Genomic DNA, 18,785 nt, shown 5'->3' with positions numbered 1-18,785 from the left:
ACATGAACTCTCTCTGGAAGGTGGTCTAATTTTTAGGAATGGCAGGGTAATTCCCCCCACATCTATAAGAAATAGGATTATTGATATATGTCACGAAGGACATCTTGGCATTGGTAAAACCAAATACAAAATTAAGTGTACTTATTGGTGGCCAGGTTTGGACTCAGACATTAAATGGAAAGTTAGAGATTGTTATGCATGTAATTCGTCTGACAAGACTCAGGTAACATTAAGACCACCTCTCCATCCTATTCCGTGTCCAGATGGACCTTGGGAAAGGATAGGCATAGATATTGCACGGCCAATAATGTACGATGATAAACAAAAATATTTTATTGTTTTGGTTGACCATTTTTCAAAATGGCCAGAGGTTGAGATTGCTTATAGGGCTGATGTGGATTCAGTTGTACACTTCCTGGACAAGGTGTTTCTGAAAGAGGGTTTACCTAAGTGTATTGTAAGCGACAATGGACCTCAATTTATGTCTAGCATTTTCAAAGATTTTGTACAGGGAAAAGGTATTGTACATAATACTACGCCTTTATATCATCCGGCAGGGAACAGTGCTGTGGAGAGATTCAATCGGGTGATCAAGGGCGTCATCCAAATGGCAAATTACAACAATTTGGATTGGAGATGTGAATTAATGCGGAATTTATGGTCATACAGAACGACATCTTGTGTTTCTACAGGGTATTCTCCCTTTGTGTTGATGAGAGGGAGAATTCCCACAGGGAAAGATAATGTGGGTTGGAGTTCTGGGGATAAAAAGGCTGATTGGACACTTAAACAAGTTAAACACAACATTAAAAGTTCCCAAGTGCAAAGTAAAATGTACTATGACGCAAAACACAAATGTAAAGAACAAGTCATAAAAGTTAGTGATGTGGTGAGAGTTAAGAAACCAGGTTTCATAAAAAAAAGGTAATAATCGATTTTCAGATCCCCTTAACGTAGATAGGATTTTTTGTAATTCAGCATTATTAAGTGGTGGTAAGGTTTGGCACATGTCATCATTGTCCATGTGTAGGAATGTTAATTCTGGGTTGGTTGGGAAGGAAGGAAAAGTTATCAGCCCAGAACGCAAGGAATGCAAATTTGACTGGTTAGATGATTGGAAGTATACGCCTTCCTATGATACTGATTATAACTCAAATGTATAGCCTAATGTACCTACTGTTAACAATCATTTTGGTGTGCCTGCAAGGAAAACAAGCAGGTGTGGTCGTTTAGTCAGGACACCAAGCAAATTTCAGGATTATGGGGGTTATTCTAACTTTGGAGGAGTGTTAATCCGTCCCAAAAGTGACGGTAAAGTGACGGATATACCACCAGCCGTATTACGAGTTCCATAGGATATAATGGACTCGTAATACGGCTGGTGGTAAATCCGTCACTTTTCCGTCACTTTTGGGACGGATTAACACCTCCTCCAAAGTTAGAATAACCCCCTATGTCTGTTTTGCGTAATGCTACGAATGTGAATTTATTATTCTTTGAGGGTAAAATTGTTTTTGTTTTTGGAATTGATTTTTTATTTTCTCCTTATTGTTGTATTTTCTGTTTGTTAGGGGGAAGATGTGTTGCGATGCTCGCGCACAGTGTGTGTTTACACTAGGCTCGAGCATCGCCAGGCAACGGGAGTTCGAAGGGAGGTTGAAGACGGGGACGGTTAATGTGAAAGACGCGCTTCGGATGTCCTGTTATTGGGGTCGCGTTAACATTACGAATAAAAGCTTGTCAATCACATGATTGTCATAACGTTTCTTCTTAACAACAAAAACCTAGCCTTGCCAAGCTTCCCAGTTCCATGCGTGAAGTGCTTCTCCGAAGTTTTTCTTTGAAATTTGGGACTTGTCTTGATTATTCAATTATAAATTAAAGCTACAAGCTCGAGAATCCAAACGAAAAAAACCTGTACTAGATAGGGAAGGCAGCTATGAAAACCTATTGTGTTTGATTTAACAGGCTGTAATGTTGCATCTAGCTTTTTAAGCACCTGTGCCATCCTCAAGGTTCACATGATGACTGTATTGTCTGCTAGTTCATTAAAGGCGCTGTTGCCAATGTGATGTATCATTGTCAATGCTTCCAATTGGTAACAAAAAACACCGAGAAGACTTCATTATATTATTATAATATATATGATGTTTGTTGTATTATGCACATGGTAATTTTTTCATGTCCAGCTTGTGCATAGGTCCTAATTGACAGACCAGACCGTTGGCTTGGCTCTCATTGTTAATTTATTGGCTCTCCCATCTAAAACCTTGCACGTCTCCTAGCCTCGCTAAGCACAACCACTTTAAACGCAACGTCCCAGCACCCCTCAAAAAAACATACTTAACCAGCCTACCAATCACTGACTTCTTGCATGGGAAGACACGGGAACACACGGGAACTAAAGTAGCGCGCATGCGTCATCGGATACTTCTGTCGCGCTATGTGACGCATTGCTGTAGAGTCGCTCTTTCAATGACACGCTTTGAAGGTTTGTAGGTCAGCGGAGGTTTGGCCGTTCCTTCCGCCTGCGCGCTTCTCGGAGTCGCAGCAATGATGGCGGCTGGGAGGACGAGCGCTATCGCTGCAGGCGTGTGCGGGGCTCTGCTGCTCGGTTATTGCATTTACTTTGACAGGAAAAGGCGCAGCGACCCCGGCTTCAAACACCGACTGCGGGAACGTGAGTATTTCTGGCACTATCGTAGAGGGAAGGCGGGAGTCTCTCCTACAGTCACAGATTGCTTCGCAACCTCAGTGTGCACAGTACAGCTTGTAGATTGTGAACTTTCCGTCTCAACGGCGTATGGACCAGACGGCGTTGCAAACCGTACATCTCGCCACCCGAGAGCGAAAGAAATTGACCCCCACCTACTTATTGGTCTAGAGGCCTTATGTATCCCCAACACCGTTACTGGGATACTTGTCTTTCGTATCCCACAAATAACTTGACTTAAAGAGCACGGTCAGCGTTGGTGCCTAACTGCACGTGATGGGACAAAGCTCCCGACTAGGTTATCTATATTAGTAGTCCGTTATTTTCTCGTCAGCTCTGTTAGCGACCACTCTTATATGCTGTCATTAATGAGATACAGTAGAAGAGTTCCCATCAGTTTACATACAGGAGAGTGGCTATTAAAGTGCCCTAAATACAGAGAGATTGTGTGCTACATAATATTTCCCAGACAGCCAAATTAATAAAGCTCAGCCCTGAAGGATTTTGTAAAGGGCGAAACACGCGGCAGATTAATTATAGCCAATGTGAAGTACATACAGTGCATACACAAGCAAAATGTAAAAAAAATCGCGAGATAAGTGACTGTGAAGGCTATTATGCGCCCAGCCGAAAGGATCGATGCTGCAATGTATATCAAAATCAAATCAAATCATTAACATTTATAAAGCGCGCTACTCACCCGTGTGGGTCTCAAGGCGCTAGGGGAAAGGGGGGGGGGGGGTTACTGCTGCTCGAAAAGCCAGGTTTTTAGGAGTCTCCGGAATGCGGAGTGGTCCTGGGTGGTCCTGAGGCTGGTGGGGAGGGAGTTCCAGGTCTTGGCTGCCAGGAAGGAGAAAGACCTCCCACCCGCCGTGGAGCGGTGGATGTGAGGGACGGCAGCGAGCGCGAGGCCAGAGGAACTGAGGAGGCGGGTGGGGACGTAGAAGCTGAGGCGTTGGTTGAGGTATTCCGGTCCCTTGTTGTGGAGGGCTTTGTGTGTGTGGGTGAGAAGTCGAAAGGTGATCCTTTTGCTTACTGGGAGCCAATGCAGGTGTCTCAGGTGTGCGGAGATGTGGCTGTTGCGGGGTACGTCGAGGATGAGGCGGGCCGAGGCGTTTTGAATGCATTGCAGGCGATTTTGGAGTTTGGCGGTGGTCCCAGCGTAGAGGGTGTTGCCGTAGTCCAGGCGGCTCGTGACGAGGGCGTGGGTCATGGTTTTTCTAGTGTCGGCGGGGATCCAGCGGAAGATCTTGCGGCGGAGGGTGAGGAAGCAGGCGGAGGACACAGCGTTGACTTGCTTGGTCATGGTGAGAAGGGGGTCCAAGATGAAGCCGAGGTTGCGGGCGTGGTCTGTGGGGGTCGGTGCGGTGCCGAGGGCCACCAGGAGTCGTCCCAGGCGGACGGGGTGTTGCCGAGGATGAGGACTTCCGTTTTGTCAGAGTTCAGCTTTAGGCTGAGCCTCATCCAATCTGCGACGTCCTTCATCCCCTCTTGTAGGTTGGTCTTGGCGCTGGCGGGGTCTTTGGTGAGGGAGAGTATAAGTTGTCGGCATAGGAGGTGATGATGATGTGCTTGCGTACGATGTTGGCAAGGGGGCTCATGTAGACATTGAAGAGTGTCGGGCTGAGCGATGAGCCTTGAGGTACGCCGCAGATGATCTCGGTGGGGTCTGAGCGAAACGGTGGGAGGTAAACTCTTTGGGAACGGTTTGAGAGGAAGGAGGCGATCCAGTCCAGGGCCTGGCCTTGGATCCCGGTGGAGCGGAGGCGGGTGATTAGGGTGCAGTGACAGACGGTGTCGAAGGCAGCCGAGAGGTCGAGGAGGATGAGGGCGACTGTTTCACCGTTGTCCATCAGGGTTCTGATGTCGTTTGTGACTGAGATGAGGGCGGTTTCCATGCTGTGGTTGGTTCGGAATCCGGTTTGTGAAGGGTCGAGCAGGTTGTTGTTTTCCAGGAAGGTGGTCAGCTGTTTGTTGACGGTCTTCTCTATTACCTTGGCTGGGAAAGCCAGGAGAGAGATGGGGCGGAAGTTTTTCAGGTCGCTCGGGTCAGCCGTAGGTTTCTTTAGGAGGGCGTTGACTTCGGCGTGTTTCCAGCATTCGGGGAAGGTAGCAGAAGAAAAAGAAGAGTTGATGACGGCCTTGAGGTGCGGGGCGATGATGCCGTCGGCTTTATTAAAGATGAAGTGAGGGCAGGGGTCCGAAGGGGCGCCAGAGTGGATAGAGTTCATGATGGATTTGGTTTCTTCAGTGTTGATGTGGGTCCAGTTGTTGAGGGTGAAGGCCGGGGGTGCGGGTTCGGTGATGTTTGGTTGGGTCTGGTGTCCGAAGCTGTCATGGAGGTCGCTGATCTTGCGATGGAAGAAGGTGGCGAGAGATTCGCACAAATCCTGTGAGGGCGTGACGGCGCTGGGGTTGGAGAAATAACTAATTGTAAACAGGACAAAGTAATGAGATGCACACTTATAGAAGCCTTCATATCTCATGAGTCCTATGTACATTTACATGTTGAAACGTTTTTCCAGAATTATGGGATACTTGTAAAATATCGTTCACAGAGAGAACGTTGACATGTCCTTATGGATGTATGTGGTGCTGTGGAAAGGTGCAGCAGTTGGTTTTCTAGCTGATTGACTTGTTTAAATTGGTGATAAGTTTACACAGTCGAAAAATTACTATAGCATACGAGCGTGTTTCGTTAGTTGAATAGTTATAGGACCTCTCCCACTGGTTATATCCAAGACCTCCCCCTTAGGCGCCCAAACCCCATGGGTAAATTTGAGACGGCAGTTATCTTGTTAACTAAGCATTATATATTCAGGGGATTAGTGAGACCACGGTGCATACTATTTGTTCATATGTACATTATTGGTTATTAATTAGCATGCAATGAGCATTACCTGGAGCTGTCTGTTTGTAAATACTTGGCATTAATATATAAGGATCACACTGCATTTATATTGGGTATTAATTGATACTGATTCTTGTGCTAATGAGACAGGTGTTATGAGTACTATCTCTTTGTAGAAGTTAGGCAATAGTGATTTGTAGAGTCTACTTTAAGTTAGGGAAAGCTAAAAAGTGCAGTATCCAGCATGCGTTGCTACGTTAGAAGAGTGGCTTATAATGGTAATCAGCTGATTTTCTAGCCTCTCCAAGTGATAGCAGTTGTTTCCACTTTATTTGGATGTTCCCATGGAGGGATTCCAACCGGTAGGGTGTGGTGGAGAAATGTCATAGTTAATGTGGGCTGTGACTAGGCTGCCACTTTTCTAACTGATAAGGAACGGTATGCTCGGCCCACTTCTGGTAGCCTTGCATGAGTACTAAGAACACTTGAGAAACTTGCCTGAGGTTTTACATGGAGCAAGCCGCTCAATAATGCAGTTTAATAAATTGAAGGTTCTTACAATGTTGAATTTAAAAGCTTAAAAATGTTTAAAGGATATGGAAATTAAACTTAAAAAAATATCCTGTAAGGAATATTGTGAATGTACTATTCTTCAAAACATAAGTTATACTATTCTTCAAAACATAAGTTACCTTGTTCTTGCAAAAAGGCCAGATGGACGGAGTGCTGAACAGTGCAAACATTCACCCCCAGTCACAGATCTGGGTTTAATCCATTGGTTTTTGTGCCATATACAAATGAGTCTTGACCCTGCTTCCCATGGAAACAGTACAGGCCAGGTACTCCCTGGACTGGAAACAAGCATCCTGGGTCCAGTTTCAGATTATCACCCCTCATCAGCCAGGCCAGCTTAAATCCAGTGGCACAGTGAGCACGGGACCCACAACTCTGCATACCTTTACCGCTTAGGGTGACACAAGCAAAAAGAATAGGTGATGGACAGAATGCTGGACAGTGCAAATGTAACTGGTGATGAGTATTTGATTTGTTATGCATTCCATCAGTTATTTTTGCATGTGTCGCCTTAAGTGGGATGAGTATGCCCAGACGTGGGTCCCATGCTCACTGTGCCACAGGATTCAGGCTAGTCTGTCTGAAGATGGTGATACCCCAAAACCAGTCCCAGGATGCTTGTTTCTGGTTCAGGGAAGGCCTGTACTAGCAGTTTGGGTTGGGCTGGTCTCATGGGAAGCAGGGTCAAAACTGATTTGCATGTGGCAGGGTACAAACTGGAAAGGCATGGTGAACAAAAAACTGATGTATTAAACCTAGATCTGTGACTGAGGGTGAACGTTTGAATTGTTTTGTACTGTGTCCATCTATTCTTTTTGCATATGTCACTGATATTGCGGTCATGCAGCCTGACATAAGTTGGCGGTTGAACTTTTCATAGATTTGGCTTTTGAACTTTTAACACATTTTCAGAGGAAAGGTGGTCTATTGGTTACATAAAGAGTATTTTTTAGTCACCAGGCTTTAGTGGAATGGAAAATCCCTGAAAGCATAACAGACTTTTTTCTATCCATGAAGATTGCCTTTATTGGATAAGTGCTGCAGTGTCCACTGGGTCATGGAATGTCACTAGATTTTTAAGTGTTTCACATAGAAACAGTGACTTTTCTGCAAATAGAGAAAAATCAGTAATGCCAGTTTTGCCTAGTGTCAATTATTCTGGTTCTATAGTACTGGTTCCAATAAACCTTGTGCCCGTTTGAGCAACTGTGGGGCAGGAAGAACAGCCTAAAAAAAAAAAAAAAAAGGCATGCTCCCAACATCTTTCAGTAGTTCTCCAGACATCTTCAAGTACTTTTGGAGACAAATGAGAATAGTTCTTGGCCACAGAAGGCTTAATTTATTTCTTCTGCCTTTCATCTTAACATTCAGGACCACAGGAAAAAATAATATGGTAATATGGTACAGAAGACCAGTGCCCACTATTTTATGGAGTCTCTTAAGGTGGCTTTTTTCATTAGTCCTGATACAAAATTCAGATATAGAATCAGGGATATTTATAATGGTACTACCTCCCGCACAGTTCCATTTCTTCTCTTTTTACAGGCTTGAACCCGAAAGTCAGTGCAGGGGTGTGGAATTTTCTAAAATATTTACTTGTCCATTGATCAGGTTGCTTCAGAAATCTACTTGTCCTGTTAAAAAAAAAAAAAAAAAAGAAAAGAAATATCCACTTGTCCCATTGTTGCAACATAGTGCGGCAATAAGTTATTGGCAGCAATCTCATTATATAAAAGCACAGATAATAGCCTCTCTGATTTTGCCAGGGGTCCTACTATAGTAAGGTTTACATTCTAGCAATTCCCACATTTTGACAACTTTTCACTGATGTATTTACTGGGGCCAGAGGTAGCACTAAGCAATAGTTCCATAGTTGGATAGTGCTCTGGAGTGTGTGCCAACCTATTCACTTTCAGGTTTTAGGGGATTTCTCCAGCTCTTCTCCAATCTTGTCATAAACTGAGACAGGCTGGAAATTCCCTCTCTCAAGGGGAGAATTAAAATTTCTTTCAGAAGTAAGAAAATGAGCAAATCTACACATGCATATTTGATTGTGCTAAAATGCAGTTTACAAATATTTTCTAAAAGTACAGTTTCCTGGCCTTCATCTGTAGATTCAATAAAGCTGTAAATCTGCACTAATGCAAAGGCATATACCATGGATGCACTTTTGTGACTTTCTTTTAAACTTCAGGCTCCTAATTCGACCTTGCGTTAGCCAAGACCTTTTTGTTTCAACTAAAATTCTGTGCTCATCTTTAGGCTGGCTTCACTGTGAGCGACAGCATTTTGCTCTTTCACAAGGAGCATATCTGCACACAAAGTATTTGTGTTCAGTATAAGGGCCTAATGTGGCAATGTGTTCTTTTTGAGACTAAAACGTATTGTTTTTTGCCAATTTATTTTATAATGGCGAGAGTCTGCTGACTCCACAACAATTACATTTTACAAAAACCATGTGAAAACATGACACATTGACAAACTCAGGCAGGTCACCAATGTCATACCTATTGGATTTGCCAAGGATTGTTTGTTTTCATGTTTTCCCATAATAATTTTGAAACTGGTCACAATGATTTTTCTATTATGAATATTTTGGGAAATGGTAGCATGCATCAACACATTTCAATAGATGATGCTTCAAAGAAATGGTAACTAAAATTTCACAGCAGTTTAGCAAAAGGGTTTAAACAAAAAAACATCCTAATTGTATTTTTTATGGGGAGTGAGGGGTGCGGGGGGGAACTCATCACTCTTGCTTTCATCACTCTTATGCAAATATTAGCATCCTAGAGAGCTTTCTAGAAGCATTATACATAGACTTATATTGTTAAACTTTGCAAACGTGTGTACACCTTTTATACTGGGACCACTGTCAGTCCGAGCTCACATTACCTTAATGCTCTCACTCTTAATAATAAAGACTTTGCATTAATGACCCACAAATACAAGTTTGAACAGCATAAGCATATGGGCACAAATATTACCTGAGTTGCAGCCAATGCCCTTTCTTGATCCAAAATGTGGAAGTGTAAACTGGCAGCCAAAGGGTTTGTGCTGCAGGGAGTTGGACCTTCTCGTCTCAAGGACCAACTAAACATGAAAACATGTCCTTGACCTCAAACAATGTCTTTGGAGTATGGCTGTAGGAATTCCACACCCCTGTCAGTGGGTGTAAAATTGGCTTTTAAAGAGGACAGGCTATCGTAGCATAAGCAGGTGTCTTTAAACAAATTCTTGTTTATCCTTTGTCTCCTACCACTATTTTTCCACCACTGTCACTTCTTCCCAGGCCCTGCAAGACTTGCCTCACTGTTAATAAGTTTTTGAAGACCAAATCTTATCTTGTAGAGAGGTGAAGAAATTGTTGTAGTGTCTGTGCTCTGCTTCAGAAGCTGTGCCCCCCCACCACCCATTTCTTCTGGTCAGTAATTTACCACCAAGGCACTACAATCACTTTACATAGTCTGCAGAGAGTAATGACAAAGGCTACGAGTGCATGCAGTAATCTAAGGACGATGGTGGTACCGCAGACCTATATTTCCCCCCCCCCCCCCCCCCCCCCCTTCCAGGCCACCTCTCTTGGCAAGTGGTTATCTTAGTAAGGCTCACCTGATCATCTTAATTAGAGACTGTAATGTATCTAGAATTTCTATTGAGCCTTTAATCATCCGTGGCTGGTTAAATATAAACACTTAAACATCTCCTAAAGTGTTAGACCTGTCAGCATTAGGGTGGTCTACCTCTAAACATTTTGCCTCCCATCCTCCTTTCTGCTGGACCTATTTTTGTTGGCCTTAGGATTCTGGATTAACCACACAGATTAATTGATATCAGTTTTCAGATTTGAGTTTTGACCCAAATCCCACTTACACCACCCCCATCCCTCCCCCTTAATTCAATTGTAACAGACCTGATACACTTTAGGAGCATAGCACTCAAATGCTCTGTTGGCTGCCTCTTTAACATGCAAAGGCCACTTGGGGAAACTCCTGGTTAAGGTGGAAAAATTCATGGTCCATAGAAACATCGCCTAGCACACTTCTAACCAGACAAAATGAGCCCTGTGCTCTACAGCCAGCTTACAGTATAGTGACCATAAATATTTGACCAGTCACAGACTGCTGAGTGGCCTGTTAAGTTTTTCAGGCCATTGCCATAAGTGACTGCATTGGGAGTGAATGGGGCTCCAATTTTAGACCCCTGCCCACAGAAGAGGTTAAAAACAGTTGCATCTTGGAATGGCCTACACATCAGTTGAATTGAGAACCTCATTTAAAAGCTTCTGTCAAGATGTGAGTATTGATTCCAGTACAGATTTACTTGGCCCTTTTACTTCATCTCCTAGGGACTTGGTCTTTGTAGCCACAGAAGGCTTGGCTAGGGCATGCTTATTTAGTCTCTCTGAATTCCAGTGGTGTTTGACGATTATTATTATTTTTATAAAAATTAAGACGGGGGGGATAACACATGGCCACAAAACTACAAGGGATGGGGGCGCAACCACTCAGTGGAGCCTTATTGAGTCCAAGGTCGATGAATGAATATCTGTGATATATGGAAGGGGAGGCATCGTTTTGCATTATGCCTCTAAATGAAAATGACTAGGAAGTTCCTGTTTTCAAGTTGAGGCGTTTTGTAGATGTCTTGTTAGTGAATCAAAGTGATTTATTCATCCTTGGCGTTACTGAACAAGAAATGATTCCTGTTGAGTATCAGTATTTTTGGGCTACTTTCTATGGCCATTATCCTAAATCGGATAGTGTACTTAACGGTGAAAGAAAATGGGTCAGTCTATTTCCTTATCAATTGCAGGTGTGCAATTAGTAGGCTTATTTAATCTTCTTATTTACTGGATCCGATATTTTACATAAAAATAAACTTCTGGTATTCTCACATGTATATATACTTTTGTTTATAGGCAGAAGAAGGCAAAAGCTCGACAAAGAGAGAGAAGGGTTGTCCAAGGTAAGATAATTCTTCCTGTTAATGAGAAAACATAACTTGGTGTACTTTGTTTTCGAAGAGGGAGTTAATGTATGCACTTTGATTTGCAGCACGTTTTGTAATGTGACTTACCTCTTACTTAATCATAGCTCACATAACTGAGCGGATAATATCTACACGATACTGGCATGCCCTTTTGGGTGCCAGTGAGCCACTTTTGTGCAACTGTGCAGTCGCATAGTGATTGGTCATCAAAAGCAGTAGTCACAGTATCTCTTTGCAAGGACATCACTAGCCTCATAGAGAGGTTTTGGAGAGTCTGTAGCTCTGTTTAGCTTTGTGCTGTGCCACCCAATCAGATGCTTGATTGGGGACAAGCAATTTGAACGTTCTTATGACCACTGTGTGGGTTTGTCAGTGCTTGGGGCAATATTTAGACCTCCCAGGATATTCCAACGTGGATTAGTACGTTTTGTGAAAAATCCGATATTTGCAACACCATCTTATTACCACTCACAATAACTTCCAACACTGAAGGGTAGTTATTTCCCCTCAGTATGTTTTTGTTTGTTTTTGTTTTTGTTACCTCTTCGCTGCCAGGCCTTTTCCCCCTCAGGTGCTAGGCATTTTTTTGGGTATTTTGGCAGTTCGCGCTTAGGCCCTCATAACTTTTTGTCTACATAAGCAACCAATGCCAAACCTTTGTTTTTCCAAAATGGGCACAGGATAAGGTGTTGAGAAGCAGTGGTTATTTGCACATCTCTGAATTCCGGGGTGCCCACACTAGCATGTGGATTACAGGGCATTTCTCAAATAGGCGTCTTGATTTATTATTATTTTTTTTTTACACACGGTCTTACATTTGGAAGAAAAAAATGTAGAGAAAGACAAGGGGCGATAACACTTGTTTTGCTATTCTGTGTTCCCCCAAGTCACCTGATAAAAAAAAAAAAAATGGTACCTCACTTGCGTGGGTAGGCCTAATGCTCGCGACAGGTAACGCAGTATGGACACCTCACATTTTTACATTGAAATCTGACGTGTTTTTTGCAAAGTGCCTAGCTGTGGATTTTGGCCTCTAGCTCACCGGCACCTAGAGAAACCTAGCAAACCTGCACATTTTTGAAAACTAAACACCTAGGGGAATCAAAGATAGGGTGACTTGTGGGGCTCTCACCAGGTTCTGTTACCCAGAATCCCTTGCAAACCTCAACATTTGGCCAAAAAAACACTTTCCTCTCATTTCGGTGACTGAAAGTTTTGAAATCTGAGAGATGCCACAAATTTCCTTCCACCCAGCGTTCCCCCAAGTCTCCCGATTAAAAATGGTACCTCACTTGTGTGGGTAGGCCTAGCGCCCGCTAAAGGAAAGGCAGTTTGGGGGAAAAAAAACATTTTTAGGCTGACAAGTGCAGCAGAATTTTTTGATAAACAGTTTTTATTGTTTTAAAAGGGGGAGGGAAGGTACAAAGCAGAAGACACATGCGCCATATTGAGTTCCATCTTCAGCTCCTCATCAGTATTAACAATCGATGACACTGCGGACAATAAAGTAGACAACAGATCGGGTCATGTTACAGCATGGGTACTCGCAAACATTTTCCCAGGGGCCAAAACGTTTGGTCTGTGACATGCCTTGGGGCCGCATTGATGCCAGGGCGGTGGCGGTCGGATAGGTGGATTGGTGGCAAGGTAGGTGTAGGGGAAGCAAAGGATATACATCTAGTGGCTGAAATAAACAATTGGGAACCAGAAAACCTGGAATTAATCCCGGCTTACCCACTTTTCCAAATTGTGTGATCCTCGGCAATTGTTTAGTGGTCACTTTCCCTCCTTTTTCTGCATTATCACATTTAAGATGACTTCGAAATACATGACTTATGGTGTGCGCTGCACAAAACCTGCTTCTATGTTTGATTTAATAAACTATAATGTTTATGTATGATAGGAACCCAGGCCACCCATAAAGTGCACATACCAAGTGTCCTGTTATACATGGAGGAACCCAGTATAACGGGCCCGAGAAGTCTCTGCCTCCTACGGCACTATGAACAAGCATCAGGCTCAGGATGAACTCCGCCAAATCAATTCTTATCCCACTGGCTGGTTCACAAGACAGCTTTGACTGGCAAGACAATACCCCTACGCAGGCTCAGCTTTAAATACCTGGGCATCCCTTCTACCTGAAATGACTTGGGCCAAAAACTTAGCTCCGTTACTAGCACGCGTCAAAACAGACCTTCAGAGATGGCATACCCTACCGCTAAATGTGATGGGTCGAGTGGCCCTATATAAGATGATAATCTTGCCAAGGCTCCTATTCACATTTCAGAACTTTCCCCTCCCAATCCCGCACTTCTGGTTCAGAAATCTCGGAAGCGTCACGGGACTGTTCCTCTGGAGGGGTGCCAGGCACCGAGTAGCGACACAACATTGCCGAAGAGGTGTATATGACGGGGACCTGGGTGCCTCGGACCCCGACCTGTACTATTTAGCCACCCAGTTGATTGTGATCCACGATTGGTTCACCGGGGGATGGAATGACCCGGCTTACCGGATAGTGTTGGGAAGCCTGGGCTTCCAACGTATTCTTGATATGCTATACGGAACACCACTTCCACGAGACATGGAAGAAATAACTAGGGTGTTTTTTTTGGGCGTGGCGCACCGCATTACGGTACCATTGGAACGCCGTTGTCACCCTTCAGACCCCGCTGTGGAGAGGGAGATGGTTAAGCGCCCCTGCAGCACTGGAAGGATTCGCAGAATGGGCCCTGCTGGGCATTTCCTTGGTGGGAGACGAATGGAAAGGGGAAACTATGAAATCATTTCAAGACTTGCAGATAGATTTTCAGCTAAATCGGACAATTCTTCAGATACCTCCAACTGAGACACTCCTTGAGGGTACACTTGCCCACCGCGGGCCCCATGCCAGAATTTAATCCACTTGAGGCCAAACTGCTCATGGGGAACCTGGAAGGGAAAGTTATCTCTCAAATCTATAAAACGCTAATTAACAACGCCCCCGGTAATTTAAGCTCAATCGGGACCAGATGGGAGTCATGGGCTGGGGCCTTGGAGGAGGCGGAGTGGAGGGAGGCCTTGATGGCACCCAATGTACTGGCGGTGTTGGCTAGACTTTGCGTAGTGCAATTCTATTATTTATACGGACCGCATCTGACGCCGTCCAGACTGCACAGGGCGGGACTCTGCCCCTCTGCCAAGTGCCCACGATGCCCGAACAAGCCGGCAAACTTTTTCCACATGGTATGGACCTGCCAAGTGATACAGAAATACTGGGACTGAGCGATCCAGGAACTGGGAAGGGCCCTGGGACAAGCGGTACAGAAATCCACGAAATTAGCCCTACTACGGGTAATGGGGGGGAGGCGGGGGGTAGAAACACGTGCAAGGTGCGCCCTGTCTGCCACAGCCTTGTTAGTCGCCAAAAGAGACATTGCTGCTGCCTGGAACTCTGCCAAAGGCCCGTCACTCCGGAAATGGAAGAGGGGTGTTGATTGGTGTGCAAATCAAGAAAAATTGGTATATAAGTCCAGGGGCTGCTCACGGAAATTTGAGAAAATATGGGGACGATGGTTAGATTTACTGACATTGAATAGAAGAAAACACGGAAATGAATACTGTAACACAGGGATACTCAAAGTACGGCCCGCGGGCCTCATGTGGCCCCTCTGACCTTTACATGCGGCCCCTGGGGCAACAGGACCACTGGCAGCTGTTTGCTCGACTCCCCACTAACAAAAATATTAAATACACAATCATTTATTTCAAACTTAATTGGTGCTATAGAAAGGAAGTAACTAGGGACTTCTGCACTTAAATTTAGAAACGCCTTCATTTTTAAAGGCATCTTGCAGCATAAGTGTAAAAACTAAGACAGTCTCTTCAAAATTAAGTGTATTTAGTTAAAATAAATTGTACTAAGGCGAAAAGGTTCTGTATGTTATCAGTGCATTGAGATGCATTCCTTTTAAAGTGATAGTATTCAAACAAATTTGGAAACATTAATTATTTCCCTTACCCTGAGAACACCATCATCAGTAAATTAAAGAGGCAAGTCACTTCTTGAAAAAGCGTTGGCATACGCACCTAGGAGCGAAACACGTGTTGGCTGACCCTCCGTTTCCTCTACAGAATCTATTCCTGCTTTAGTCCAATAGGAAGCTAATTGTTTTCTGAAAATAAAGAAACCATAATCCTGATTGGAGCAACAAAGGCTCTCTCGTCATTTTGTACACAAATCTCACAGAACCTATGGTATAGACTCTAAAAAAACGTATTCAAGTGGGATGTTACCTCCTTCTCACCCGTGTATTCCCTGGAGGATTTGGGCCCACATCCTCTGGTCAAGCTCCCACACCAATAATGTAGGCATTCTACACAGGAAGTTTGTATCTTTGGACCCTCTCATCCCCTGGAGTACCTCTTGGTTGTTTGAGTTTAGGCAGCTCCTTCTATCGACATGAGACATCCCGACCTTTGAACACTTGTGCAAGCTAGCGTTGTGCTTCACAAAGCTGTATGTTTAAATCTTCGTGTTTAAATTTTTAAACCAGACAATTAGACCAAATGGAATTCCCCCCCATAAACATTCAAATGTCCTTGTCTTTTATAGTGCATACTTTTTTTTTTCAATTAAGAAAACGCAGTGTGAGTATGTGTGTGTGTGTGTGTGTATGTGTGTATATGTATATGTGTATGTATATATATATATATATATAATTTTTTTTATTTATTTTTTATTCACAGCAGGTGACGGCAATTTAAAACAAATTTCTGTACCTCCTGTAAACATTGGTAGAGAAGGCTGTGTAAAGAAATCATTTTTATTATCTCATCCCTCTAACCCAGAGGTCTCCAAACTTTTTAATGCCGCGCCCCCCCCCCAGTTGAGAAATAAAAATCATTGGGCCCCCCCCCTCAGAATTTTTCACAATTCTTTTATAAACATGGCAATGTTTAAATATGTCTAAACCTATTTAAACATTGCAGTTAAGTACTGTTACCTTTTTAAAACTGCAATAACATGCTTCTGCTTAAAACAAAGGCCTGTTATCTGTATAATATTTATTTTGGCCAGAGTCTGGGGCCCCCCCTGGAATCACTTGAGGCCCTCCTAGGGGGGCCCGCCCCCCAGTTTGAAGACCTCTGCTCTAACCCCACTAGCTCTGCATCAGAGAAGCATTTTTCAACCACAACACCCCTTCACCTGACCCAAATACATTTACACGGGTAACCCCACCATCGCCAGGTACTTTGAGGCTAGATTCTTATTCCTACCCTGATCTAATGGTATCACTAATGCACTTTGTACACCACACTGATGCTTCTCTCTCCTTTTTTTTTTTTTCTTCTTTCGGCCACATGATTTCCATAAGAATTATTTTATTTTTATTTTTGCATAACGCAGAGCATTTTATGCTAATCTAGTCTCTCCTGAAGTGCCAAAGGCTGGAGATGAAAAAGAAGAACCTCGATAGGACTGAAGGGAGGGATCAAGATTGTGAGCATCTTGGTAACTTGAAATTTAACAGAGACCTGGCAAGGATACCGCAAGAGGAAGAATGGGGAAGGGCTTGGAATCGAGCAAAAACTGATTTGGTGGTGATAATGCAAGATGAGCAAAGATGTTCCTGATGGACAAGGTGCATAGGCTCTTGACTCCCTTCATCCCTCATTGTTTACAATTAGTCTTTAAAGTAGCCCCTTCCTAGTGGATGCATTAACCTGCATGACCAAAGTTAGGTGTGCAGGGCTGTCAGTATAGGCCCACCACCTTCGTTTCCAAGACACTTGGGCCTCTAGGAGAGCGCAAGCATAATGGTTCTGGAATGGATGCTTTCACAGTGAGCTCTCCCGCAGCACCCATCAACTCATGTACTTGTGCTCTTAGCTAGGCGGGGACCATAGTTTGTTTTATCGATGTGCAACAAGTATAGCATGTATACCAGTTTGTTTTTCTACTGGAATTATGGTGCAGCAGCTATCACCCCGATTGGTGCTACCTATGCCTTATGACAAGCCAGCTTGCAGCAGTGTAGTGGGAATGCCTGCAGTACAGTAAATTGTATTTGAATGATCTGCTTAATTGCCCCTGTTCCACTGCCGTATACCGACCAACTCGGGAAATCTTTCAGCCCAGTCCATTTCAATGTAGGCTTGAAGCATGTTGCTCTCGCCGTTAGATAAAAAAAATAAAATGTCTCTTTTCGACTGTCCTGGTATTACCCTGCCCCATCTCTCCCCCAGTAACAGCCTTTGTCACTTCGAGTCCCTGCTGTGTTGGGGCTAAAGCGCTCAGATTTGAATGCTTAACTGCCACACCACCAGCTGAGAAGATTGCAGCAGAGCCTCATTTGTTGGGTTTCACTCAGATTAAGAGTTACTGGAGTTACTGGAGTTTCTGGGGACAGGACTTCCTCCAACCACTGAGCAATTCGGACCCTAAAAGAAATGCGAAGGACAAATTGGATGGAGCTTCTTTCGAGAGTGAGTACCCCTTTGTGCACCTGTGAATCACTTAAGCATGAGTCTTGAGACGAACCGATTTCATTTTTGATAATATCACGTTGCTTTAATCATAATTCTATGCTAATCTTGCATGTTAACAATTTCAGTGATTTATTGTTTTGGTTTTATTAAAGCTTCCTGATCTTAAGGATGCAGAGGCCGTTCAGAAGTTCTTTCTTGAGGAAATACAGCTTGGAGAAGAACTGCTAGCACAAGGTTGTAGTTTTCAAAATGTAGCAACATAGATTCTATTCTTTGCTCTTTTGAATTGTCCTATTAGCCTATAGACTGCCCTGCCCTTTTTACTTATATATATATTTTTTTTTACACTGCTCATTAATTGGTAAGCGAGTGATGCAGAGAATTTGATTTACACAATTTCTCAAATGAAGTATTGTATGAATACATTTCAGGAATTCTGAGTTGGCTGAGATAAAAACACTGTTTTATATTGGTAACACGAGTACAGAACGGCAATATTTCAGTTGTAAAACGGTTTACTCTGCCTAATTTGCAATTCCTGTTCCCGTATGTACTGTATAGCACACATGTACTACTGGCCACAGGTATGCTGCCTTCTTGACACTTTGTACCTGATCTTGTATATAACTGCCGTCATGCACTTCTTCTTCCTCCCTGCTTTATTTTTATCCACCAGCATATACCTAGAAATCGTACTTTCTCAGGCTTGTATGCACCCCGAAGCACAATGCTACCCCCTTTTTCAGGAAATGCTCTTGCTTTCACTTTTTTACTTTTATTTTTAAAAGCTTTGTTATCGACTAAATATCTTTTGTGTCACGGTAAACATGTTGCTGCCCTTTTCTGGCTGCTGCTTATGTCGTCGTATGTCTTGCAATAGCCATGAGATTTCTTGGAGATGGTGAGCAATTCTGTGAATGGTGCGCAGGATATGGAAGATGGCCTCCTGTGTAAGGGGCGCCCAGCACATCATTCTCACACTATATACATTTCATCCTTCATCAGACTGACGTAATTGATTGGTCATAAAGTTCAAACAACAGTTATGACTACATCCCAGCGTCCCGATGCCTTCCTTGTCTGATTGGATGGTCAAGCTCTTATCTCTTCAATCCACCATTGAAGGTGCAGTTGTCATAGTGTTATTTCGTCTCAGTGGCATCAGTGTTTGTATTTGTTGGACCACCC

The 18,785-nt window shown here is 43.6% G+C and overlaps 1 protein-coding gene across 1 annotated transcript in view; it reads left to right on the top strand.

The window, feature by feature from the left end:
- Positions 1-2,484: 2,484 nt before the first annotated feature.
- The window catches only part of TOMM20 (translocase of outer mitochondrial membrane 20), a 37,884-nt gene continuing 21,583 nt past the window's right edge, over positions 2,485-18,785 (top strand). Inside the window, exons 1-3 of the mRNA XM_069225868.1 lie at positions 2,485-2,680; positions 11,059-11,105; positions 17,750-17,831. Coding sequence (XP_069081969.1) covers positions 2,554-2,680; positions 11,059-11,105; positions 17,750-17,831 — 256 coding nt within the window. The 5' untranslated portion in view covers positions 2,485-2,553. The remainder of the gene's footprint in view (positions 2,681-11,058; positions 11,106-17,749; positions 17,832-18,785) is intronic.

The sequence above is a fragment of the Pleurodeles waltl genome, chromosome 3_1 (genome assembly GCF_031143425.1).
Source record: "Pleurodeles waltl isolate 20211129_DDA chromosome 3_1, aPleWal1.hap1.20221129, whole genome shotgun sequence".
NCBI classification, from domain to species: Eukaryota; Metazoa; Chordata; class Amphibia; order Caudata; family Salamandridae; genus Pleurodeles; species Pleurodeles waltl.
This window is presented reverse-complemented; position numbering and strand designations above follow the sequence as displayed.